Source organism: Vanessa cardui, chromosome 13 (assembly GCF_905220365.1).
Source record: "Vanessa cardui chromosome 13, ilVanCard2.1, whole genome shotgun sequence".
Classification (NCBI taxonomy): domain Eukaryota; kingdom Metazoa; phylum Arthropoda; class Insecta; order Lepidoptera; family Nymphalidae; genus Vanessa; species Vanessa cardui.
This window is the reverse complement of record NC_061135.1, coordinates 6,281,109-6,308,857: the sequence shown is the minus strand read 5'-3', so window position 1 is coordinate 6,308,857 and position 27,749 is coordinate 6,281,109. Positions and strand designations below refer to the sequence as shown.

The following is a 27,749-nucleotide window of genomic DNA, read 5'->3' as shown; positions in this document are numbered from 1 at the left end:
TAAAAAAACACTTTCAGTTAAACCTACTAGTATAGTGTACATACTTACTAGTAAAATAATATTTAAGATACTCTAACTTTCTCTTTATTTATAAATTCGTAACATGTTAATACAATTGCTAAGAATAATGGTTATAAATTAAATTGACGATAACTTAGCCTACAATACTTTCAATAAAATACGCAATTTCTTATTTTGCATCCTAATGCGATATGACAACCTCTTTATAGTCTTATTATTTTTAAAAGAACCATTTAAAAAAGTAGATTTATTATGATTACATCAATAAGGATATATTACAATATTTATAAGCAACTATCTACATCAATTATATAAGATAAAAACTGAATACACAGTTCTCGAGGCTCGGAATTGAATCAAATGTTTAATAGATTTTCATGCAATTACGTTTTAAGTCTATAAAAATAACATTTTTTATCTGTATTTGGCGGGAACAGCGAACGTGATGCAATGTTTATGCGCATTTATTTGGTTATTGCAAAGCTTGTCTCGTAGTGTTGGGTAAGAAGAGACACATCAGGCCGCCGCCGGCGAGCAGCACGGCGACGATGAACGTTGGCGCGGGGCAGTACTGATCCAGCAGCGCCGCGATGACCACATTACCGATGATACCACCGAGACGGGCCGCCACCATAGATACAGCTACTCCCGTGGCACTAGAATTACCATTTTTTGCATTAGCATTCAATTCAAAGTTTGAATGACTTTAGGATTGGTACACATTTATTTAATTACTAAAGCAATAAATACCGTAAGTTAGTAGGGAAGACTTCAGTGATAAGGCAGTCAAGGGAGGCGTTTCCGCAAGAGATGACGGAGCTGAAGATGGCGCTCACGATAAGGTTGTTAGTCTTGTTGTACACAAAGTACATTGCCGCCGAGCAGAGACCCGCCGAAAATGTTGCGAACACTGAAATTGTTTGCATTTGTATAATAATAGATTTTAAAAAGTTCGGTGCAACTTTAAATTGAACTACAACGCTACTAGTTGCAGAGTAGTTTACTTTAGTTTATTCTTTATTGTACACCACACAGTGAAATAAAAATACATATGACAAAGATATGGCCTAAATATAACAAGCGTACAATTTTGGCGACCTTATCGCTACATAGTGATCTAGTCATAGAATATAAGGTGGTGCTTTACTTATAAATTTAAAAAAATAAATCATTGGTAAAGGCATTTGAGACAGAAAGTGATTTTTTAAAAGTTTTTTAAAAATATATATGGTTTTGGCCTCCCGAATATTTAAAGGAAGGTTGTTCTAGAGCGTAATAGCCTGAATTGTAAATGATTTTTTTACAAAAAATAGACTCATGTTCGGGCACCCGGGCAGACTAGAACATTATCTAGTTGTAATCGTTTTATTGATGTTCTTAGTGAACATCTATATTTTAATCGCTTATTCACCTAAAAAGAATTTTCTGCCCAGCCTGTCCATTCCAAGTACCGCGAAGATGTTTGATGGAATAGCAGCAGCCACAGTAATAAGCGACTCCATGAAGACGTCCGAGTGTATGTGCGAGTCACAGCGCGCCTCCGCCGAGTGCGTGCCGAACTTGGTGACGTAGGCCGTCACTTGGCAGATATCCGCTTCGGCGTTGTCGTGCGTCCGCGACCACTCGTCGAAACGGTTGAACATTTCAGGGAACCACATCATGAGACCGTAGTAACTGAAATTTTGTAAATGGTAATTACGTATCTCACGATATATTCTCAGATATGCAGAGATAATAATTTTAAGCGTCCATAAATGCTTTACTAGCATGCGATGTAAGTTTTGCCTTCAAATAAATTAAAAAAATACCTTAGACTTACCCTATATGGAATGTAAAGTTTATTGTTATAGAGATCGTGGTAAATTTCAGTATTGGTGGAACGAACAGCTGTTTACTGTGTTCCACGATATCACTCATCATTCTTCTCAATTTGGACTTAGGCTCTTTCGCTTCAATTTGTTTTTCTGGTTTCGTATGTAAAGGTTCGTCTACCAAAATTTGTTTGACTGGGTATTGATCTTTATCCCGGCCGGTATTCATCATGTAAATACCACGAAATACTTCTAAGGCTTCTTCATGGCGTCCAGTAGATATGAGGAACTTTGGGGACTCTGGTAGAAGAAACAACAAAGCTGCTACCAAAAAGGAAGGTAGTGACATGACCAGTAAGAAGATACGCCAAGAATTGTAGACGAAACCGCCTGTTACGCCTCCGATCTCTGTAACGACAAATGTCAAGAGTTATTGAAATAATATTTAGGTAATAATTAATAGTTACTTATATGTATAAAAACATACCACTTGGAATAATGACCCAAGCGAGGCCAGCTACGAACAAATTTCCCAGAGTCCAAAAAGCTGCCATGAAACTCAACATCGCACCTCGTTTCTTTTTTGGCTGAAACTCTGCAAAGTAGGACCAGATAACTGGACCTGAACCTCCCAAACTGTAAAAGAAATAATTGTAAGGGTCATGTAAAAAAATATACAAATATGGAAAATTCGAAAAAGATATAACTATTGTGTGAATACTTACGCTGCGCCATTCATAAAACGGAAAAACATAAAGAGTTCATAGTTTTGGCTGAATGAGGAGGCGACGATGGCGAGAGCGTTGATGATGGAAATGGCGATTAAAACGCGTTTGCGTCCCAACGAGTCCGCTACCGAGCCCCACGCGTATGCGCCCACCATCATCCCGATGAAGATTATACTGTTGAGCCATCCCTGTAAGAAACAAACTACTGTAAGAAAACAATATATTCTTCTCTTTTATGGTCATAAGATTGGTAAACAGATAACTGATAGAATTTTGTTATATTAAGGTAGGTGATAGGAGCTGAAAGAATTTAAGTTAATTATTTTAGTCAATAAATATGCAAATTAAAATACTTAGCTTCGCAATGTCAAAACAACGAAATACAATAAAATTAATTGGTGCCAACTGTAGTGAATTGATAAACAATCAATACTCCAAGATTGTGAGCTAAGATGTCTTTCACAAAAAATGGGAATAACCTATTACTGATAAATAAATGAGGATAAACAAATATTGATGTAAAATGTTTGATTGCATGAAATTTTCCTCCTCAACCTGAACTTATGTGTATATATATTATATTCTCAAAATTCGCACTGTGTGAAATGTTTGTGTCATCACTGTATCATACATAATATTGTATATAATTTTATAGACAAGATCAATAACCGTGACGCAATTTCAGTGTTTGTATTGTATGGTGTTATGATTTCGACTATTATTTTAAAAATGACCTGTGTAACTATCAAATTAAGTTTGCTAAAATATAAATGTAAGTAGCTGCATAAATATTTTTATTATTATTATATACTTACTTTGGTCTGTGTGGTGAGTTCTAAGTCGCACTGCGCAGAAGGCAGGATGAAGGACATGGAGATGACGTCCATCTCCTCTGAAGTGCTGACGAGACCGCACACGGCAAGCAACAAGTAGTGAAAGCGTCCATAGCCTGAAAATAAAATAAAATAGTTTATTTCAATAAATAAGGCTTCGACAGGCATATAAGGCTTACGGATTTTTCTTGGATAAATCTATATTTTTATTTATTGACCAGTTTGCCATAACTCTTTTACCGTTAGTTATTGTATTTATTTGAAAGTAAAATAGATTATATTTGAGTAATAATAATAAATATGTATGTATTTGTAATTGTATATAGTATGATTGTACTCTTATAATCATGCTGTATTTTAATCCGAGCTGAACACATGACACGAGTCATAAATAAAATAGGAATGTGCACTTAGCACATTCCTATTTTAGGCACATGTTTTTAATGTAAGCTAAAAGGCTAGACTGGACTGAGGAAGGCGAAGGTAAAATCGTATTTAAAATACTTTTTAGCTTACAAAAAAGGTGTGATTTTAAAGGGCAATAATTTTTTTTTTAATTTAATTTTTTAAATATCATATTCACACTTTAGCTGCCACAGCCGCATATCCTGTACGAACGTAAACAAATCTGTTTGTCATACGACAAACTTCCCAGAAGCAGTAGCGTGTTTACTGCGAGATACCACACTATGAAAATATGCTGCACGGACGATCTTCATTCATAAATCGACTCATTACTGTTTCTTCGTTCGAATTACTACTCTATTTACAAAAGCTACGTCGAAGATCTTGTTACACATACCACGTTTGTAATTTAATTTGAAAAGGCGATTAAAATTATGGGTCAAGTGGCAACTCGAATAATATGTCGAATAGCATTTTTGTGTGCTCAAGGAGGCAAACAACAATATATTTCTTATTTATAATATTGTTTTAAATAAGTGACTTATTTTTTTTTTTTAATATGTCTGTTATATCTCTTGTCATAATACATATTTTTTGTAAATTAATTATTGTTCTTTACTTACCAGTGAGTTCGATTGCCCGTTCGAAGTCAGCTTTTTCCGAGTTCGGGCACTTTTCTGGGTCGAGCTTTGCTGGTGTTTTCAGCGATGGCACGACGCCTGGCAAATGAACAGAAGTAATTCAAAATATAAGTAAAACCATAAGCTGTTTATAATAATTTGGGGTCCACGATAAAATAATAAAGATCACTTGGAAATAAGGATTCTTTAACCATAAGTTAATTTAAAATACGCTAGGTAGAGTGAACGTAGCGATAATACCGCTTAAATGTTGAAGTTGTTATTTAGATACTCAACTAAATACTCGTAAAAGCCGGCAAAAGAGACCTGGCTCTAATCTCGACTCGTATCTTACGGGTAATAAAGGGTTCGACCTCTTTCAATATTGAGACATTAACTAGTTATAACATATTCAGTAGGTATATCGGTTACATCTCTTCATCCGTATTTCGCTTTATGACTGTTTAATGCCAGTTTGTTCTTATGTTTCAAAAATAATATATCCTTAAGCACATTTGAATTGAAAAGGATTTTTTGGAGGCAGATATAGCTTTAAATTTATTCTTTAATTGTTTTTTATCGATTGTTATTTATATGGGTTTATTTTATGTGTTGCACTTTTTTAATTATTTAAGATAACTTACCAAGATCAATAGTTTTGGAACTTGGTCCGTTTATTTGGTGTTCAGTTTTTACATCACAATCTGAAACAAATATAAATTGAATTATAATGCGAATTCGTAACTTACGCTTCATGTTAAGTATATATAAAAAGAATAAAGTAACCTCAGTGTTAGACCACGGACTCTGCTTTTGAAAACAATGCCCGGTAACTCTACCTTCACTGTTGGTTGGTGAATAGAATATTTTAATGTAAGAATAAGATATAATACCAAATAATTTATGTATCTATATATCTTTTAATTAAGGCCTTATTTTAATAACTCTTATGTAAATAATTTCATCATTTGAAATTGGGGAACATTATCTTAACATATTGGATACTTATAAATAATTAATGTTTTTTTTTCTTCTTGTCCTTTATTAGAGTTCAAGTTTGCTTCATACATAAATTTCATCTAATTCGGTTCAGCGGTTTGGTCGTGAAAGAACGCCAGACAGACAGACAGAGTTACTTTCACATTTAACATATTAATATAGATCAATACTCACTGTGAGGTTTCTTAGGCCCAGGGTCAGTTTCTATCATCCTATGCGGGCGGTCTGCGGTGTATGCCGGCGGTGTCGCGGACTAAAACTCCCTCAGTGATTGTGGATTTGCTTCCAACGGCACACGGCTCGTCTGTCAAAAATATAAATTTCGTTGATGTTGGATCTAATAAACATGTTTTTTTATGGTATAGGTTGGCGGACAAGCATATGGGCTACCTGATGGTAAGTGGTCACCATCACCCATAGACAATGACGCTGTAAGAAATATTAACTATTCTTTACATCGTCAATGTGCCACCAACCTTGGGAACTAAGATGTTATGTCCTTTGTGCCCGTAGTTACACTGGCTCACTCACCCTTCAAACCGGAACACAACAATACTAAGTACTGTTATTTGGCGGTAGAATAACTGATGAGTGGGTGGTACCTACCCAGACGGGCTTGCACAAAGCCCTACCACCAAGTCAATGTGCGTTGTATAATCTATATACACTGGTACCATGGTTGTATTTAAAATAAACGGAGCTAATTACCTATATTAAGTATATGTACCTTTAGATCAATGTCTATTTTTAATAATTTCAAAAGTCATACAAACCGAAACATGTTTAACACATATAAAAGAAAAAAAAAACGTCGAACATTTGTTCAGTTAAAAAACTTATTTCATAGAGAGATAATTTGCAGTTAAAAATGGATATGTTTTGTAAAAATTTAGTATCATAAGTTGTTATTAAGAATTTTAAATTGAAATTATTTCAATTTGTTTCTATGTATATTGAAAAAAACATACGTGAATATCGATCAATTTAGCGTTCATTTTTAAGCGTTTTATAAAAGTATGAAACATATATAATTGGAAAGTTACTGAGTCATAATTGTGTACAAACAAATTGGATCATATCCGTCAAAAAATGTGTATAAAGAAAGAGTCGATTTCGATTCCATATGTTATAAGTAAATAATTAAATTTGTCACTTTCGTTTGTCACTCTTGTTTTTTGAAACATCTTAAAAAACTGTATCGTATAACTTTGTAGCTTCAAATCTTTACAGCGTAAAGCATGTTAAAATTGATAGAAAGAAGCTGAAGTGATAGGAGTATAGAACTTAAAGATTGTCACTATTAGGGCATATAGTAAGTATATTTATGGACTTTGAATTCTAGAAATCTCAATCACAAAGAATTTCGATAAATACGAATGCTTGAAATAAATGAATGATTCATTTTTGTATTCATTATATATAAAAATAAGTCTTTGTTAGGAATAGGCTTGTATCCCTGAAAGGTCTACGACATTTATTGGTAAATTACTTGCTATGAGTTTAATAACAATGTTTTCTTATACGTTTTAAAAGTGAAAATAAATCTATAATAAGTGAACAGTAATATTAATTAATTTAAATATAATATTTTATATCGATGTAAAATTGCACCTCCGGTACAACATAAGTAAAACTTTTAAAATATATGTGCGATGTATATTTTATATTATAGTGTTTAGTTTTTCGACGTAAGCAAAAAAAATAGTTAAAAAATTTAAAGATTTTATGTTAAAAAAAATGATTTCTAAGATTTGACGGACATCAATTCTAATGTAGAATAGAGTAGAGAACATTCTTTGTCTTGTTAAGTGTTTTGATTTTAAACAATAATATGTTTTAGATGATTTTACGGACGACGTCGCAACGTCTGACCATACCAGTCCTTCCAAGTCATTAAATTACATTAAAGAGAAAATAAACTGGAAATAACTTCCAACATAGTTTATGCACATCAAAACAGTGTCTGTAAGAGTTCTAAATGTAGAACCATCAGTCAAACTTCATAGCATTAACATTGAAAATATTATGAGCACATTCGCTCATAAAACGAATAATATAAAAATAGCTTTCCAAAATGCTCAATCATGATTATACAACGATGTATTTAATAACTTCAGTTTCCAAAACTTTAGAAATATTTTAGGCCACATTTGTTAAAAAATAAAGACCTCTATAAATATAGAAATGAAATTATCAGTTTATTCACACGTATTCTAAGAAACTGGACCAATTCATCCTTAATTATACAGATCGCTTTCAACTCTTTACAAGCAATAGAAGTGAACGTTGCGAAATATTTCAAATGAAATTACGTATAAAACTAGTTAGGAGATACCTAAAGTAACTACTTATAAGACTTTTTAAAGTAATCGACAAATAGAAAGGCTTTGAAAAGGATATTAATGTAAATAGTGATAGTAACATAATGAAAAGAAATTATACATTAACTGCTTCTGCATTTTTACTCACGAAATATAGATATTTTCGATTGGAATGCTGTTTGTTTGATTACTAAGTGAATTAAATTTTTATAATATGTATATATGTATGTAATATATAATCTAATGCACAAAGCGACCATTTCAGTTTTCACTCGTAGTTATCATATGAAAAGATGGAGGTTAAATGAATAAGCACAAACCACCGATTAATAATAACGTGCGAACAATGGGCGGGAAACAGCCATCACCGCATGGCAAGCAACCGGGCAGATCTAGTTTGGCGCGGATTATATCTGACGGAATGTAGTACTTTTCCCTATAATCTGCACAGTCCATTGAAGATTCTTATAGAAAAATCATATTTACGATAGTTTAATGAAGACACATGTAAAAAACAAAATGAAACTGAAGTAAAAATAAATAATTACGAATGTTTATGCGTCATTTAACATAGGTAATACGAATTGAAAGTGAAACATTAAGTATACTTCAGATTTATAAGATTTTGAATTTAAAAATTGCCGTAATATATTTTAAAAGATAACGTTGTTTTCTTGAGTAAGACAAGTTATCAATTACAGAAGAAATATATTATAAGATTAATGCATGTTAAATAATTCATACTTTCTTTTTCGTAAAAAAAGTAGTAAAGTACCAGCCTGTAAATTCCCACTGCTGGGCTAAAGGCCTCCTCTCCCTTTGAGGAGAAGGTTTGGAACATATTCCACCACGCTGTTCCAATGCGAGTTGGTGGAATACACATGTGGCAGAATTTGTTTGAAATTTGTCACATGCAGGTTTCCTCACGATGTTTTCCTTCACCGCTGAGCACGAGATGAATTATAAAGACAAATTAAGCACATGAATCAGCGGTGCTCGCCTGGGTTTGAACCCGCAATCATCGGTTAAGATGCACGCGTTCTAACCACTGGGCCATCTCTGCTCGTACTTCTTTTTCGTACCTTTATTTTATTATTATCGTTGTTTGAAAAAATAGCATAATTATTATTCGACATAATCACAACAATTCGTGCGCGTAATTATACAATGATATTGTAATGGATCTAGATATTTAAATTAATAAAATTCTTCGTAGAATTTAATAGTCTATTGAATTAAAATATTCTGAAGATACAATTTAGATCATTAATTATATTGTTGCCCGACAATTATAGAGCAACTTTATCGTCACTTGACAAGATTGCCCTTGATTTTCTCAAAAAGTATGCATTAAAGATGAAATCGATATTTCTTTCGTATCCTATTTACAATAATTAAAAATTTCTCCGAACCTTGAAATAATAAATGAACGATAATTAATTGGTTCTTAATCAATTCGAAGTGCATGTAACGGCTAAGGATTTATATTTCATTAAATGGAGTCTTATATACACCTATTAATAAAATTTAATGAAAAGTATAAACTATTACATAATCAGAAAAGCTAAAGAATCTTCAAAAATGATTTTAAGTGGTGATTACGCGTTGCAAGGCACGTTTCGATTTCAATAATATGACCATGGTTTTCTTATAAGATTGATTAAAAAAACTTACACAAACATATGGTACTGTATAGCTGAATATAAATTAATTTGTATTTTGTATTGACGTTTGTTATTTATAAATTTAAGTTAAAGAGTTATTAATTTGTAAATACAAAATGTACAATATATACTAACGTCTGTGTTTCTCGTATCATGTATAAATCTTCGCCTAGGTAACTATTAGCGTAAACAATATTCATTGTAAATTAGTACTAACAGGATCGCATGTATCGCTGTATCTATTTATTCGTCCTTAAGTGCATTTTTACTACGTTCTTCCGCGTGAGTAACAATAACAAATAACACAGGATATGTTTATGAGGAGCGTGAGACAAATTTCTATGTAACTGGACCACAATCTTGTCCGGCAATCTTGTTGCAATGTAGGTTCGTATCAATCTGTATTTTAAGAACACTTCCTTCTTTTGAAATCTACATAGACAATAATTTTGACTTTTAAACTATGTAATATTTTAAATAAATAATATATTATGTGATACATCAGAACCCGCGTGAAATAAACAATTTAAATAGATAAGATATTTTCATTAAATTTGCAAATAATATAAGTGAAAAACTAAATAAATATTTTTTTCTCGCAGTATCAAATTGTTTGCCTCATTAAAGGAGGCTGACAAACCGTGATGTTGAGTAAGAACGATACAATAGATCCTTGGCATTGTATCATAGAATAATGCATTAAAATACGAAACATAGCATGCCTATTAACTTGAATTAATCTGAATTATACTAAATTAGTCTTATCAACTATAATCTTATACAAATAGGTCGATTCAAATTACCTAATGAAATTAATGTTATATTTTCAACAGTATTTTTATTTATATAAAAGTAAATAAATCCTTGTACTTATCTAATGATTATAAACACAAGGTGCACTCGACACCTTGTATCTATTTATCTTGTATAGCTTTTGATATTTAATTTGAATTTTTGTGTATATTTCAACATGCCAGTTTTCATTGGGAAAACAAGATAATTTATACAATAATTAAAAATATTTTACATAAATTATTTAATATGATGAAGCCAACAAACAACAAGCCAACAAGTTGGGTTAGTTGCTTTTTTATTGAAATAGGAAAATAGGTCACTTAATCGAGATTATTTCATCAATTTGTTGTAAACAGTATAAACATTTATTTACATGAATGCGTTGCAAACTATGTGATCTAATATAAATCACTCCTTATTCTCATTCCGTCCTCAAACTGAAATTCATCAACAGAAAGTATTGACGATTATCCGACCACATAACATAGGAGTCAATTTATCAGTAAAAATTTAACCTTCGCTTTAAATTCGAGGCTATATGTGCTGACTCCTCAAAATAATTGTGTAATAGGCCTAGTAGTATATAGTAGTTTTGAGTCATTTGCGGATGTCCGCAGTTATATTGCCTTGCATTAATAAATCATCGTAACACGCTCCGATATTCGCAGTGATGCGTAGGAGCAGTGCAAGTCGTTGAACCAATTTACTGAGATCCCCTTCGTATAATTGTGATAGACAATTGTATATCAAATCTTGAACTTTTATACAGAGTGCGGTAAACTGCATGTATACGTATATATTGTATACATGCAGTTTACCGTATATACACATATATTGAAAGTAGCAAAATATCGTGTATTTAAGACTTTACGATATTTATTTTGTAAAACGTTTGTAACTATAGTGTGAAGTTGATGACAAAATACCAATATTTTTAAAAGATACATAATTTTACCTTTTTAGTGTCACCAAGATGTCCTAGGTACGCTAAATATATCATGGGATTCCCAACCACAAAACCAAGATAAACAAAATTCGAGATCGCGATATGTGCGCGTATAAAAAAATCTAAATAGAGAATCAATAAAATTGTATTAAAGCTGTTTGCCAATTTTTTATTACGCTAAGTACACTCATAGATTTATTTAAATCAATAAAATTCAAGGTATATTTATAAAACGGTTTTCTTTTGCTAAGTAATTCAACTTTGATCTTTGGTAACGATATATAGCGAATCCTGATATTTTTGGATCTTTTGGCAGACTTCGGCAGAATCAGATTTTATTTGTGACGCGTGTAAATATTATTTTAGATTGCAAATGTTTTAAAATAACTTTGTATGGGGTCATATGAAAGTCGAGTAGTAAATGTTTTAAACTCATGTTTCATTCTGGCTAAGTGGCAGACTTACAACTTAGATTCCGCGGATTGGATTCACCAACCCGCATTGGAACAGCGTGGTTGAATGTGTTCCGAACCTTCTCCTCATAAGAAGAGGAGTCTTTAACCCAGCAGTGGGAAATTTACAGACTGTTGATGTTGTTGTTGGATTGGATTTAGGACAAAAATATTTTTCGTGTGAGTGTGAATTGCAAAGTTGGCAGTGTTACACCGTGCTTCTAAAAGCACGTAAAGTGTTTGGTGATCCGCCTAATTTCCAGACGTGTCGAAAGATGGAAACAGCAAGGAATGCATCTGTGTTTTTATACATTCCGAACTGCACAACCTTCTGCATATATACATATCTAGATTTTAAGGATTTTAAGGTCTTCGGTTAAGGGGATGCTATTATTTTACGTTGTCTTCTATTTTCTTAATATGATATCTAATTTTTTTTTGTTTAATAATCTGTTATAAACAGTATTTAATTAGATTTTTAAATCATTGAAGAAAACTGAATATATTTTAGAGGTAATGGTGAAAAAATGTCAAATACCGAGAAGTCGGGTTTAATCATATATTAAGTAAACATGTAAAAAGGTAGAGCACATATCGCAATAAAGGGATAATATTATTTTACCTTATTTTATACACGCGAATGTGGCGTAACGCGAGGCTGACATTGTTATTTATTAGTCGCCGTGGTTTGAGGTGTGCGCATAGGTCAGGGTTAAAATTGGTGTATTTACTATTGAAAAATATTTAAGTGTGTAAGTACTAACTTAAAAACCGTTTAGATTTAATTAAAATGAAAAAGATTCGTTCCAAATAAATTAATTGGCAAATCTTTTTATGTTTTTTTTAAAAAAGGATCTTTGTTACATAAATAATTCACGTCAAATACATCTAGAAAAGGCAGAGAGTTTCTGCACTTCATCATTTTACGCGGTTCTAAGTGTAACGCCATTATCCTGATACACCAAATGTCAAAGCTTGCCGCAACAAGGCTCGTCCCCGTCAGGGTCAGCTCATCCGTTCCTAATTACGCCTAATTCCAGAGGTTCACGCAAGAGCACTCTTAACATTAACGTAACGTTGGTAATGACAGGAGCCTTTGTCGATACATCCTATTAACGCAATTTCGTACGTTAAATTCGTCTTATAATATTATTAGGTCGTCATCCCGAACAATTCTTGTTAATTCCTCGAGACGTTTGAGTATTATTGTAAGATTAAAAAATTGTCAAAATTTTGACATAAACCAAGTTGAACATGTTCGACTGTAATTGAATAAGTTTTCTTGTTTTCCTTGAAATCCATCATTGAATAGTAATATCAACCTTTGTATGGACAAAGTCATTAATTAAATAACGATTTAAATTAAAAAATAAATTTTGGTTTTATATTTCATTATTACTATTTAATATAAGTACATATATGTATATCACCATAAAATTGTGAGGACCGTTAGTGTAATAAGAAAATTGGAAACGCAGCATTCAAAATACAATAAAAAGAATAAAATATCATTAGTTTCTAATATTTTATGTTTTATGTTTAATTCAAATTGACCCGTTATATTAAAAACAATATGCGCCGTTTCATATATGAGTAACAAACAACTATTGATTAAGTGCAACGTCGTATTTATAATTCTTAGAAAATGTACTTATTCTGTCTACCGACATTAACCTTTTTACATGATGATTACTCTTATAAGATAGATGTAGCCTATATAGTATATATGTGATATATTAGCCATTAATTTTATATTTATTTATAGCGTTTTTAACTACTCTACCAGTTTACGCTGAGTTTGTTCATTCGGTTCTCCTCAGTTATTTTCCAAATGAATGAAACGATTTATTTTATTTAATACAAAGAGGAATATAAATTATTTCATGAAATCAATAAACGTAAAGTAAGAGACCATATTTAATAATTCATTCATCATTAGAAAGACACTTTTTTCCGAAGTAACATGAGCTACAATAACATTTTAGCTTGAAATAATGACATTAGTTGAGCGGGCTAGAAGAAAAGAGCTACCAGACTTGATATTATACCCGCGTGCGCATATCTTTTATTCGTATAGTCATACTCCAAATTTCGCGCGAGAGAAACGGCAGGCACAGCTAGTATATTTAAGGACAAAGTAAGCAGGGCAGGTAGGTATTGTAATGTTACCACATATAATTTATATCATTTGTGTAAATAATGATGATGATTGTAATATATTTTATAATAAGGTTTAATATATGTTTTAAATTACGTGTGTATGTACATAATAGATTTGAAAAATAGTATTCTATATATTTAAGCTTGTCCTCAGAGTATCATTATTTATCATTTTCATACAATTTGTTATAATTATGATCATTTATTTGAATTCTCAGTATCTCACGGTTTATCTAGGTATACGTGTACCGAGGTACCTAATGTTTATAGAAAATAGCGAAAATTTTAAAATTCTAAGAAACTGTGACAGGTGATTGTAGAGATAACCTTAATAAAAGGAACTAATTCAACCTATAATGCCTGTTACTCGACTATATAAATATATTGTTTAAAATAAAATGTCAGAATAGCAGCGAACTTCGTCTGCTGCTAAAGAAAAAAAAAATCGATTCCAGCCTACTTCGTTCACTAACTCCAATAATAATCTCTCTTATTTTTTAATGCCACTTCCATATGTAACAAAGAACATTAATTTATTTCGAAGCAGTTTCGAAATGTGCATTGATATTTAAAAATAAAATCAACAATACGATCGTTTTCTTTTTACATTTTTAAGCACTTGAATAATTTTGTAATTAGGCTTCGTTGTATTGTTTAACGATCGTAACGAATCCTTTGCAGATTGCATGCAATGAATGAGGGATATAGAATTTGTCGCTCTTTGTATGTAAAAAAAATAAGCTATAAATTATATGCACGTATATCATTCACGTATAGTAATTTTGGGATTCTTAATACTTTTCACACGCATGATGGGTAATTAAGCTTTTAAATTACCAAGTCTAAACAAGTCTTAACTTCGCTGCAACAGATTATGCTATAACATTATAAAATGTTGGACACGTGTAAATGTCAATGCAAATAATGAACACGTAATTTTATCATGATCCAGTAAATAACGCAAAAAACCATTTAATATTATTTGAAACTTTGCATAATAATTTGAATATTTTTTCACTCTCACTTGCTTTTTGGTAAATTGACCGCCTGATTATATATGGTCAGTGGTCTGTGGTGTACTTTAAGAAGCATTAATCATTTCTCATATCACCAATACCCTATTAAACTTGAGGGCTAAGACTAAGATGCCTTATGCCCGTAGTTACATTTAATCACCTGTAAGATTGGACTAAAAGAATACTAATTACTGGTGTTTGGTTGTAGAAAGCATATCATTATTACCTAATTTAAAATTCTAAAGCTCAAATGAAATTTGGTAGGAACAAGTCTTATGACATAATTATTTATTAGATAAAGCAAAAAATGTGTACTTTTATTCCTGTTGTCTCAAAATTGTTTAAATGTGCTTTAATTTATGTATCGGATAAAATGTAAAATAACAAATATTAAAAAACAAGTTCAACTCTTTCTATTGTTGAATTCTAAGAGATTAATAATGATATAGGTACAGATTATAGTTACGTATTCGATTTAGTCAAAGTCACAATAAGTATATTTATTAATTATAGCACCCTTAAATATTTGCTTAGTATCATATATTCTATTAATGTAAATATAGACAAAAAACTTATATGAGTTCGGAGAAAAATAGCTCCGACGTAAAGAAGCGGCAAGGCTCTCAATCAATACGAGAGTACCTTTTTTTATCGATAATTTAGCTTACAAAAAAGAAAAGGTGTGATGTATAAAAACTAACTACGTACACTGTAAAAAACTTACTAAAATATAATAAGTGATTGAAAATATTTTTTATATAGCATACGGCTTTCAATTGACCACACGTGCGACTTTTTTCTCACTGTTTTTGCAGCAATATGTACTTGTATATTTTAATGAATCTTACAAATACAAACATGGGAGACTCCGTGTTTGAGTTTGTAAGTTTTCCTTAAGAGATAAATTAAGTTTTTTTTTTAATAATGCATTTCAATTACATTTCAAAATTCCTAGTAAAGTATGTTCAAATTTGTTTTAATATTTACTATATTTTTGTCAAAATAAATAAATGTGATATTGGTCACTTGATACCTATTCTATGATTATCTTCTTAAAATATACCCATTAGGAACCCATAGATCACACCCTTGAGATGGGAACACATGGCTGTAAGGGAGTCTACCGAGTCTACACATGAACAATTTGTCTAGTAATAATGCTTATAAAAGTCGAAATTAGAAATTTAAGAAAACACAATAAACTTTATGAGAATAAAAATCCTTTTGGCGATGAAATCGCATATTTATTACAATATAAAACGATTTATGCAGTTCGGTATATTATAGTTGTTTTGTAATATTGCAAGCAAATTGTTTGAGATTTATATAAGCGTTATATAAAACCGCATGAATGGCTGGCAATATTATTGCTCTAACATATTATCCGCTTTTGACCTAGACTCAATTAACCTGAGCTAATCTGATAATTGTTGTGATCTAAACTAGGCGTCTTTGTTAAATATTAACTATTCTATGGTATAAGATATTAAAATTAATATAACTGTATTTCAAATAAATAATTATTTAAATAGGGTTCTGGTATTTTATGACAAAAATATTTATTGTATGTTATTGAAGAAATATAACCTTGTTATTAGTAATGTTCATTCATTCGACTGGCGCAGAAATAAACAGTCGTTACTAGTTTATAGGTTTTATACAACGTTCATAAGTTAGTCTCAAAAAATTTCAAGTTTTATCAGCCGATATAAATAATAAATTAATAATTAATTGGAAAACAAAATTTTATTCAATCACTCTATTTTTATCTATAAATAACATACAATATTTATTGATAATTTCTTACATTTTAACTTGAATTCGAATAAGAATTTATGCATTTTCTACTTAACCCGAGAACTGACAAAGTTGCTATATAAAAAAAAAACATTTTATAAATAGAATCAGCTTCTTGCAACCTCATTATTAACGTTTTAAATCTAAATTTAGATCGTTAATTGTTTTGATTTCGTAATAAAATAGTTACTATATATTTACGTGCTTTCATAGGCATGAAAGTTCAACATTGACAAGTATGTAACTCAGAGGTGCTATTAAGTATTTCATGAATCCTAAGTCGGGCCGACTTAGGATCTACAGCTTTTAACCCCATCAATTAGACCAATGATGTAAAAAAAAAATTAACGTGAAAGTATTTTATGAATTATATCGTTAAATAAGTAATAGTCCTTCAAGATTGTTCACAGCCTAGCTGTAACTTTCAAAATAAAACAAGCTACATGAATGTTACAAATAAAACAGATAGAGCGCAAAAACAATTAATTCGTAGGTACAAAAACTCCTTTGTAAGATAAAGGCTCTGAAATAATGAGTTTAATCTATTTGCAAGCCGGATATTTCAAATTAAAAACCTGTCTTAAATTGTTTTTATAGGTTGATTCTAACACTGTTTTACAAAAAAAAACCGCAAATATAATGACGTCGCTAACAGTAGATAACACAATATATAAACAGAGATCGTTTAGCAAAGGAACAACTTTACATACAAAAATAAATTTCACTAAAGGTATGAAATATTTGACAACCAAAAATGTTTATGTTATTGAGAATATTAATTAAAAAATCTTACCTATATATATACTCCGCAAATAAGGAATCGAGGATTTGTCCAAAACAGGGTTGTCACAAAACAATGGGTTTCATAAAGTTACTTCAAGTCAGTTTATTTTATTCACAAACAAATATAGCAAACTGTCGTCAAATATCACAGAAAAAAAACATTGCACGACACTTAGGGTTCGTAAAGTCCGCATAGAGTGATAATAATCTACGGCTACATTTAATTCAGTACAAGCATCGAAACTTTCAGCTCCAAATATAATAAAAAAATTTTTTCTTTAGGAAATATCGGAAAAAAATCTAAATATTTTCATAAGTATATCTAGACGTGTTGTCGATAGGAGTTCCCGCGGTTATGTGATGGAAAAAAGCACGCGCATTCGGCTTTGCACCTCCCGATACACTATTACACTGTATTCGCCCCACCTTGGCTGATATTGTTTATTCAATTATATAGTACTAAGGTTGTTGTCTAGTTCCGTAAATGTTTCGTCAACGTGTAGGAAGTGAACGGTATCATCTTCATGTTATGTCCATATAACCTGTCACATTTTAGTTATTACATTATTATACTGCGTCCGTGAATAACTTGGAAATATTAGAACTCATCTTGACAAAAATGTTTAACATATAAACATCTGTATATAATTAAAAATATATTTTTTTTAGTTACATCTGCTTTTTGTGTTTTCTATAGAATTATGGATACTAGTAGAACTATAATAATACATAAATAGATTAATTAAGACATTGAAAAATTACCGTAATTTTGTTTAGTAAGAAAATAGTTCGGTAGTTTCTTTTGAATGCAATAAGTAGAAAATCAAACTGTGTGAATTAATGCAAGCGGCATGTCTATACGCTACTTGTAACAAGATATTTAGTTTCATATTTTAAATTCCTTGTTGACATTATGACATCAATTCAAAGGTAAAGCTATAGCGGGATTACGAATTAAATTAACATAGTAATTGTTAATATAAAAATGTATTACGTATTATAAATAATCTATTAATATTTTAAATAATGACCAACATTTGGGTTAACGTTATTTAACATCATTTTTAAAAGTGATTATAGATTGTAAGGAATATAACAATTAGTGAAAAAGAGTTAAATTATAATTTCTTGCCTTCTTTTAGATCGAAAGTAAATCGAAAGAAGGCTGTGTTTTGTGCTGGGTCTGCTAAAGGTATATATGTGCTATAGGTATATATGTGCTATAGGTAGTATGTGGTAGTAATTCTGTGATGACCCCCAAAAAGACGGAGAGTGTTCCGCTGGTTATTTAGTGGGTATACCGATTTACAAAGACTCCCTAGGGATCCAGGACACCAGCCAGTTCCACATGCCCCCGTCTTGATGCAGAGGAAACGCGTAAAATGTTTTTCAGGCGAAAAATAATAAAAGCCTCTATGGACTATGTCTGAGAAAAAATCTGCTCTTGGGTGTAGTACTAATTAGTATAAAGTAATACTTAGTGTAATACTTAGTAAAACAAGGCGATATTTTAAAAAAATGTTAAAATTAAATTAAAACTATTATATTACAAAACAAAAAAATATTAAATTTTAACAATTTGAATAGTCCTTGTTATTTTGAATTAATTAAAATTATTGATCTCTTCACAGCTTGGTATTTCCAAACAAAGATTTACCAATGTTAACCAAATTAACACAGAATGATGTCGTAACGAATAGTCATAATTAATACATTAGTAGCATTCGGTATCGGGAAGGTAAATTTAACTAAATAAAAGGTTTTTAAGTCATATATAACGGTTAATTTATTACTTTATAACTATTAATTACTTATTATCGCCATATGTAACGATAATGAAATTGAGAAAATAATATAAACTTAATTTTTCTTAAAAATGTCAGTATCGATGAGTTATTTTTAGTCGAAAATTATCTGTAAACGTTTAATTTATTGCTTTTAACTATCAAATATTATCACAAAACGTATGTATGTTAATTAAAAAAAAAATAGCACGTTTTCCATAATTACTTTTTAGGTTTTCTTTACAGTATTGAAAATTATTATTATGTTATGTGTCTGCTTACGATACTTTTAGTATTAAAATATACCAATATTAAAGTAAATAGTACGTACAGGCTTTGTGTTAAACGAGGAAATGATATAGATTAGCAACGGAACGGACGGTGTAACTGTACGAGATGTATAGCTCGATACGACCTCGAGGAGTGTGTCCCGGCTTAAGACCGGTCCATCAAGGTAAAGGTTGATGTCAAATGAAGTGCACTAACACGCGTAGTGACCGCTATAATTATATAAAAGCCGGTCAAGTGCCAGAGGGACATGCGCACCTGAGGTTCGGTACAATACTCGCAGGAACTAGCACCTAACAGTAATAAAGAATAACTATACATTTACATGACACATAAGCATTGAATGACGATAAAATAACTTTAAGCTACCGTAATATCTTAATGTCTTACGTCATTTAAATACATAAGGTCTTAAATATCACTTTAAAATTTCGTTACAGGGTTGGATGTCGTGCCTCGTGGTTGGTGGATATATCACTTGGGGGGTATGTTGTTTTTGCATTTTAAATAATGCCGATGGTTATGGGCGAAAGTAACAAGTTAGTATCCCTCAATCTACTTCCCTATTTTTATGTCCCTTTTAATGAAAAGTTTTTGACTACATCTTTAATATACTACAAAGGAAGAAAGAAAGGAAGATTCACCGTATCTTTCCACATTCGGCCACTGAACCCTAAAGCAAATAATTTACAAAAAAAGTTAAATATTATTTCTTTTTGGTTTTCCCAAATTTTGCTAAGTATTCTCAGGTAAAAAACAAACGCTCTACACCTTAAAATCTTATACCTTTTAAATTGACAGAATAAACACAAAAATTAGAATAAAATTCAAAAGCATTAGTTTTCCGTTTTATGATTAATTTTGATACAATAATACCTATTATGGTTAAAAGTGTCGGTGTAAAGGTAAAAGTAGAAAAATAATTTAATTAACATTATCACAAAACCTAAAGATCCATTTATGTAAAATAATTGTACAAGTTTTATCAATGACCATTATGCGTAAGTTAATTTAAATGCAAAAATGAATTTGTATAATACATACAAGTGAATTATTTTATACAACAGACTTGACTCGAAGTAACACGACTGATAATATTTAATACATTGGTATATTTGTAACTGAAATGTCGTAACTTCCAATTGATAAAACTTATGGAAATTTGTTAGGTGTTGCTACCTTGTGGTTTTATTAAAGAAAACTTCAAATTCTCTATCAACTGTTTTTTTGTTCTATAAGGCGATGTTTAATTATATACATATTTAGAAGTATTTTTAATCGGCCTACATGTCGCGTCCTAGGATAAGTAAGGCTCTCTTATGCAGCCGCCCGCCGTCGCTCTCACATTTTGCGTGCTTAGCGCGTATTCATATTACGCGCCCGGTCAGACAAGACTACATTGGTGCAAGAGAATTTAAGTCTAAATTTTTATTTATATTATTTAACTCCAAATATATAATATTCTTTCAAACTTCATACTTTTCGTCGACCGAGTATATACTCATTACATCAATTGAATACCGTATAATTTTAGATACAAATGACAAAAACTGTAGTACGACTTTTTACGTGTACTGCTTTAATTCCTAGTGGCAATCTTGAACTTCATGTACCTACCTACTAGGTATTTTAAGTATGACTTAAATATAAATAAGGAGGTATTTATAGACTGTTTCGTGTTATATTTGCACTCAATTGCAAAGGTCTCGTAAAAAGAGTGAATTACATGATCACACATCACACAAAAAAAATTTGAAAGAAATATTCAGGTGAATAAACGCCTAAAATGACATAAACTGACACTGCCTCGCGGTGGAAAGGGCCTCGCGCCCGAATATTGAAAAAAACAAGGGCTTCGCAAACTGTTGCCTACATTAATATTCGATCTTGCGCCGCCTCTGGTAACAAACAGCTAGGGGCTCACGGTGCAAAGGGCCTCGCGGCCGAAATTTGAATTTGAAAAAGTACAACATAACATTGATATAACAGTAATAAGAAAAAAAACAAGGGCCTCGCAAACTGTATCTTGCCCACATTAAGACTCGATCTTACGCCGCTACTGCTTACATTCATATACTATTAATTATAAGCGCCTCGTCGCCAGAGCGGCTACCGAGTCACTCACGAGTCCCAACATTCTTAGGCCTCAACTCTCAAGTATAAAAAGTTTTGCCGCCATCTGACATTGTGATACAGGAAGTGCTTTTTAAAAATTATAATTCAATTAATATACATATTTCGATTCCTTATTTTTAAATAATAATAATAGTTCCTTGGAGTAGTTCCTAAGACTCTAGGAAACAAATTAATCATTTTTAATTTTCAATGAATGACATCATTATTTGCTTAAACTTTACATTAATATAATTAATTACTTACAAATTTTGAGTTTGTAAACTAAAATCAAAATATGTTAACAAGGACATATTTTGAAGTCGCACGTGATTATAATTTTGCTTATTCCGGTCATAGTTGTCAAAAGTAGAATATTGATCTTGAATAAATATTTAACGGATTTTCGTCCTCAATAAATATAATTATTTTTGAATGAACCTCAATCTTACCGTATCCTTCTCAATGCTCACTTCCACATAATTTATTTGATTCATGGTATTATTTTTTGCTTTAAATAAATTATATTAAAACGTACCTGAATGATGATAGTGTATCGTTTGCACACCACACCCGACTAGTGTAATTAGTGGTATAAACAATACTGGCTTTAATGAAGTTACAATTTACAGATAAATGACGAATTTAATTGTGTACATTTTAGATACATAATTCAATTACAAATAATTGATTCATGTGTATATACACATGCTATGAAAGAACTATTTTTAATTATTGATGTAGTAAAATTAATTCGCAAATATGAGAAGTTATTTCATTACACATGTTAAGATATTGTTTCTAAAACGTAACTAGATAATGACCTAAATTTTCTCTTTATATACATAAAGTCAAATAAAAGCTTAATTTCGTCTATGACCTACTTTTAATTGTTTTTATGTTAATTAAGGTAAAAAATATATTATATTTATAGCATCTGAACAATTGTTCACCCTTTTTTTAAATAATATTGTACGGAATACGACTACGCAGTAAACCAATCGATTGTTGTGTGTAACTTATATTACTTTGTTTAAATTAAATAAAACAAATTGGTTAAACGTGTTTACTTTTAAAACAAGTTATAATCTGAATATAAGGAAATGATAGATCACGTGGAAAAATAAATACAAACTTGAATTTAAACATAGTACGTTATTATCATTTAATAATATGTATGTTAATTAATTTTATTCCACACTGAGAATATATTAAAATATATTTTATACAATATTATTATTATTTCAAATGTAAAGTAATTTTGATCAAAACAAAAAAGTTATAACTTCTTCATAAATTAATACCTCATAACAATTTTTTGTAGTATTGTTAACAGTTATGTTAGGAATATTAAAAAAATCTAAAATATATTGATGTTTGCCAACCAATTTAAACAACGGTAAATTTTACAAAGATTAAGTGCTTTTTGACTGAATTTAAATTTTTTAATGACCATTCATTCATTTATATAGGTTGTTCATATCGTGTAGAGGTGAGTTTTGTTTGAACTTATATATCAACTTTTATTGCATCTTTCCGGTTAGATGCTTGCCTGTTATAGCTTATAGTTTTAAGTTGAACATATTTATACAAATTATATGTATGTATGTAGAATGTAGATATTCTCAGGCAGCTAATTTTAGTAGAAAAGTAAAAAAGAAAAAGGAGTAGAAAAGAACATATCTGGTAGCCTATGTTATCTAGTTCAACAACAATTACAAATCTAAACATATATAAATATTATTTTGTATTTAAAAATGTCACTATCGATCTGATGGATATTGTTTGAGTTACGTAATTAAAAAGAATAAGAAGACTCAAAATAGCATAATTAGCATCTGATAGATAAGATGCAGACCTACTTGGTGGGATCGTAAGTTATTAATAGTATATTGTTACTATTTAAAACAAAAAAAAATACACAAATCGTTTCCGTGAGAAATAAAGACTAAGGGTAACTTGTTCATAAACCGATATACTTTAATAAATATCTGTTAATTGAAATGAAAATTATACAAAAAAGAGAACTGTATTAAGATTAATTCTTAAAATATATTATTATTACGTTATTATTACGCTAAGTTTCTAGTGTCGATAATGTATTAATACTCTGCATACATATACATTCCACATATACGTTATAAGGACATCCGCCCTACCCGAACGAAGTCTAATCATAAATACTTAGATGACCGTAGACAATAAAAACGCTTAGTTATTTATTCGGCGAGTTCCTATCATATAATTATCATATCTTTACAATGATAATCATAAAATTTTACAAGAAAACAATAAGACGCTTGTCGGCGTCAACGGAACCCAGTATTGACACAGTTAATGAGAGGACATCAATTTATCACTGTTCATATATAAACATCTGAGTCTCACGTCAGATTGTGATGCTGAAGGATACCGACTACCGAACTGACTGAGTCAACAATATAACTACATCAACAAATTTGCTAACCAAACAATTCGTAGTTATTACATAATACAAAGATAATTTTAGTTTTTTTTTTTTTTTTTAATTCATGCACATCGTAGCCGTAAGGTATAAAAATAACATCCACTGTTTATTACTGGCATGAATCTTTTTTATCGTTTTAAATGTATTCATTATTTTAACCACAGTTGTAAAATTTTAACCACTAACTATATTGAATAATGCGAAAATTAACGTCTTGTCATCACGTTCAAACTATTGTGATTTTATAAAACCTGCATAAAGATTTAATTCAATGTTAAAATTTGTAGATTATATATAACATATATTTATAGAATGTTCTTTTTAATTTAATGTTGTATTTTTATGTGAACATGGAATCTGTACATAAAGAAAGTTTAAAAATATATAATCTTAAATGTTTTTCTTTTGCACATGGCACACAATTTATAGTCATCAATATATTTAGTCATATCACGGTATTAAAAATCTCATTAGAAAAAAATTAAAAAAGCAATCTAGCCCTTTTAGCCAATATGGGTATGGGCGTAGCGGCCCGCTCAAGAGACGTAGAGGTTACTACTCGTTTTGTTAGTAGGTATTCGAATATATAAACAAGGCGTCCCACATAGACCCGATTGATTGCGCAGAGTAAACATTTCAATGGGTTTTTCCGACGAATCAAAACAACAAAAAAAACGGGCAAAACACAAGTACAGCCTCCATTTTCATGTTTCGATGGGATGGAAAATCTTAAAAGCTTCAGGAAAAACCCAATATCTTACGGCCTGTTATAAGTTAGCCACTAAACCGACGAAGCAAAGTATTATAGCACCTATGGATGATTTATTGTATGCCAGGCACTATAACTGGCTGCACCTATGTGTAAGTGGACTGTGAGACAGTGATAATCACCTCGCAAGGTTTACGCGTGTTAATTATTCTGATCTACTTACCGGTCGGTCTGATGTGTCTCTTCTGATGTAGTTTGTCGTATGAGCGTTCCGCCACTGAGGTGGCTATGAACGAGAGATGATTGATGAAATGAACTTAACACTACGAGCTACGTCGGAAAACACTCCGGGGAGAGTGCGAGAGCCTCACCTCGGTGTCAAACTATATATCAACCGACAGGCCTCGAAATGTCAACACGGGCAATCTCATTGTAAATACTACGCAAAAACACGTAAACAATATTTGATTATGGATTTCAAATGTCGACGCGCGGCGAATGCTTTTCCGGGGAAATGTAAGGGGAGGATTGCAATAGACGCAACTGTCGCGTTATCTTCTATTATTTATTGTTACAGACGTCTAACACAATGTTTCACGATAAGGTCAAAGGTTTTTTTTCATTTCAATTTGTCAGTGCCAGTATACAATTAAAATTTATTAATTTATTTAAAAGACATGTTTTATTAAATCTGGAAATAAATATATATGTATTAAGTTAAACTATAAATTAGTTTGGATATTTTTTTTAATTTTAATTAAAGACAATGTGGTTAATTGGTGAATATACATCAACGATATTGATATTGTGAATAATAACTAAACGATGTAGATAATTATATAAATTATTCACTTTCTCTAGATATTATTAATAAAAGCTGTTTCGACGAAAGCCATAAAAATTAAATAACTACATGAAATAGGTAAGTGAAAAAATATTACACACCAATTAGAAACATGAAATGTGTAAGTCTAGATGACTATGCATGGCATCCTGAACCAAATACTGCGCCAGCAAACCTTTACTTCGATATCTATATTTTCGAAGAGGCAACTAAAATTCAAGAGTATGCAAGAAAAGAGTCACATCCTTTGGCGGCCTTTTCAGAAGTACAATTATACCAGTGATACCAATTATAATTAATGAAAAAAAACGGCTATTGTCTCGATGCCTCGATGTCCCAAGAGTCCTAAAATAAATACATAGATAATTTGGGTTTTGGTTTTATAATCGAAGTAGTGGTAATCCCTCATTTGAATCACATAGATGTAACAAAGCCGTAACTAACCGCTTTTCAAAAGCATTCGATGGAGCAGCAAATTCTATTATAACCTGTACTAAAAATCTCTTAGATTCCAGTTCATGCACGAGGCATACATATAAAGGTATCAGGTACTGCATGTGTTACCAGTTAGTGTAACCTCTAGTTTGCGGTTTTTTTAAGAATATGTAGGAACGGGCACGTGGGCCACCTGGTAGTAAATGGTCACCACCACCCATGTACTTTAGCTGTATATATTAAAACATTTTTTACATTGTCATTGTGCTACGAACCTTTGTAGACAAGATGTTATGACCCTCGTGTCAGTAGTTACACTCTCAATGAGTAGCCTCACTCGCTCTTCATATCGGAATACAACAATATTGAGTACTGCTGTTTTGCGGTAGAATACCTGATGAGTGGTACCTATCGCAACAGGCTCACACAAAGCCCTACCACCAAGTTGATGATACTTGATAAAATGTACAGACCGTGATATTAATATGAATGATTATAATCAGACTACAATACAGTATGGAGTTGCCACGATGTTAGTTTAGTATTGAACTCAACAAAATCAAAATGATTTCACATCAGATCTCCATCTTTAAGTCCATCCATCTATTGAATTGATCGAAACTTATACCTAGCTCATACTCAAAAACTACGCATCCATTCAAAGTTACATAACTCGTTCAGCTAATCCTTTATACTGCTGTTCGAAAGGTAGGGAAATATTTAAAAAAATGTATACCTATTATATCAGTTTTTGTCATGGTGACGTCATAATACGAAACCAGACTATGTCGAACACGTAGGCTTCGGTTGCCCTTTGGTATATAATTCTTTAATCTATAGTTAAAGTTGGAGTTTGACATATGGCTTTTTTAACCTGGAACGTTTTATCTACACGCGGTCAAAACAGGTCGCTAGAAGGTACATAACTGTATAACAAATTAAGCTATTTTGATAAGAACTACATACGTCACTTTCCAAACAATGAATTACTCTGAATTATGTTCTTAAATTGTTCGAAATCTATTGGTGTACTTTAATATTCATGCGAAATATTTATTGAGTGATTATTCTACTTATATTATTTAGACAGGGAGATGTACATCGCGATAAGAGATACGAACGAACCTAGATATTAATTAAATAATAAAAATTATGTTTAAAAAAATTAACGTATTGTAATAAATATTTCGATGTGATTTAATTAAATATCATTGGAACATATTCTATAGAGTCTAGTAACTAAATTATGTAAAAGATTATCTAAATTATGTATAAGACTATATTTATAATCAATGGAAAAAAATAAATAAAACTTCAAGCATTTTAAAAAGATAGTAAATGAGCTTATTTTACTGGTAGCTAGGGCCTAACATTAAACTAGAGATTAGATTATAGTAAACCTGCTAAAATATGATGTAAGGATATTTTAAATATTTTGAATTATATTTTTGAAGGGAACAGAGGATTTTTTCTGAAACATACACACTACACTAGTTAAAACGCAGCTATTACAATATAATGTAAACCTTCATGTATGTAGTTCATGTAAGTTTGTATGTAAACAACGTATAGTCTTGTGATAGTGTAATCAATTTAAAAATATACATAAGGTTTCCATAAACAAAATCATTACTGAAAATGAATAAATATAACTAAAATGTATCAACAAAGTATATAACACACTGGTTATTGTAATAAAATCAAAATAAATAATAAAGTTTATACAATTATTTACAAGTTACGAGAGCACATGTTTAAA

The 27,749-nt window shown here is 30.9% G+C and overlaps 1 protein-coding gene across 2 annotated transcripts; it reads right to left on the bottom strand.

The window, feature by feature from the left end:
- Positions 1-68: 68 nt before the first annotated feature.
- Positions 69-25,083, bottom strand: LOC124534626 (synaptic vesicle glycoprotein 2B-like). 2 transcript variants are annotated; one of them, XM_047110567.1, is made up of 11 exons: positions 24,935-25,083; positions 5,592-5,721; positions 5,063-5,122; positions 4,422-4,517; positions 3,376-3,509; positions 2,558-2,748; positions 2,320-2,468; positions 1,841-2,240; positions 1,433-1,695; positions 772-931; positions 69-677 (listed from the first exon to the last, which is right to left on the bottom strand). In XM_047110567.1, the coding sequence occupies exons 2-11, from the start codon at positions 5,626-5,628 to the stop codon at positions 494-496; spliced, it is 1,674 nt and encodes a 557-aa protein (XP_046966523.1). In that variant the 5' UTR covers positions 5,629-5,721; positions 24,935-25,083; the 3' UTR covers positions 69-493. The 2 variants fall into 2 exon arrangements, with proteins under 2 accessions (XP_046966523.1, XP_046966524.1); XM_047110568.1 differs by lacking the exon at positions 24,935-25,083 and adding an exon at positions 17,362-17,598.
- Between the last annotated feature and the right edge of the window lie 2,666 nt (positions 25,084-27,749).

Coding starts and splice junctions, on each gene's coding strand:
- LOC124534626 (XM_047110567.1), bottom strand. CDS start 5,628: ATGATAGAAACTGACCCTGGGCCTAAGAAACCTCACA. Junction 3,510..4,421: donor ACGGGCAATCGAACTCACTG/GTAAGTAAAGAA, acceptor TTTTATTTTCAG/GCTATGGACGCTTTCACTAC. Junction 678..771: donor GTCTTCCCTACTAACTTACG/GTATTTATTGCT, acceptor TGGTAATTCTAG/TGCCACGGGAGTAGCTGTAT.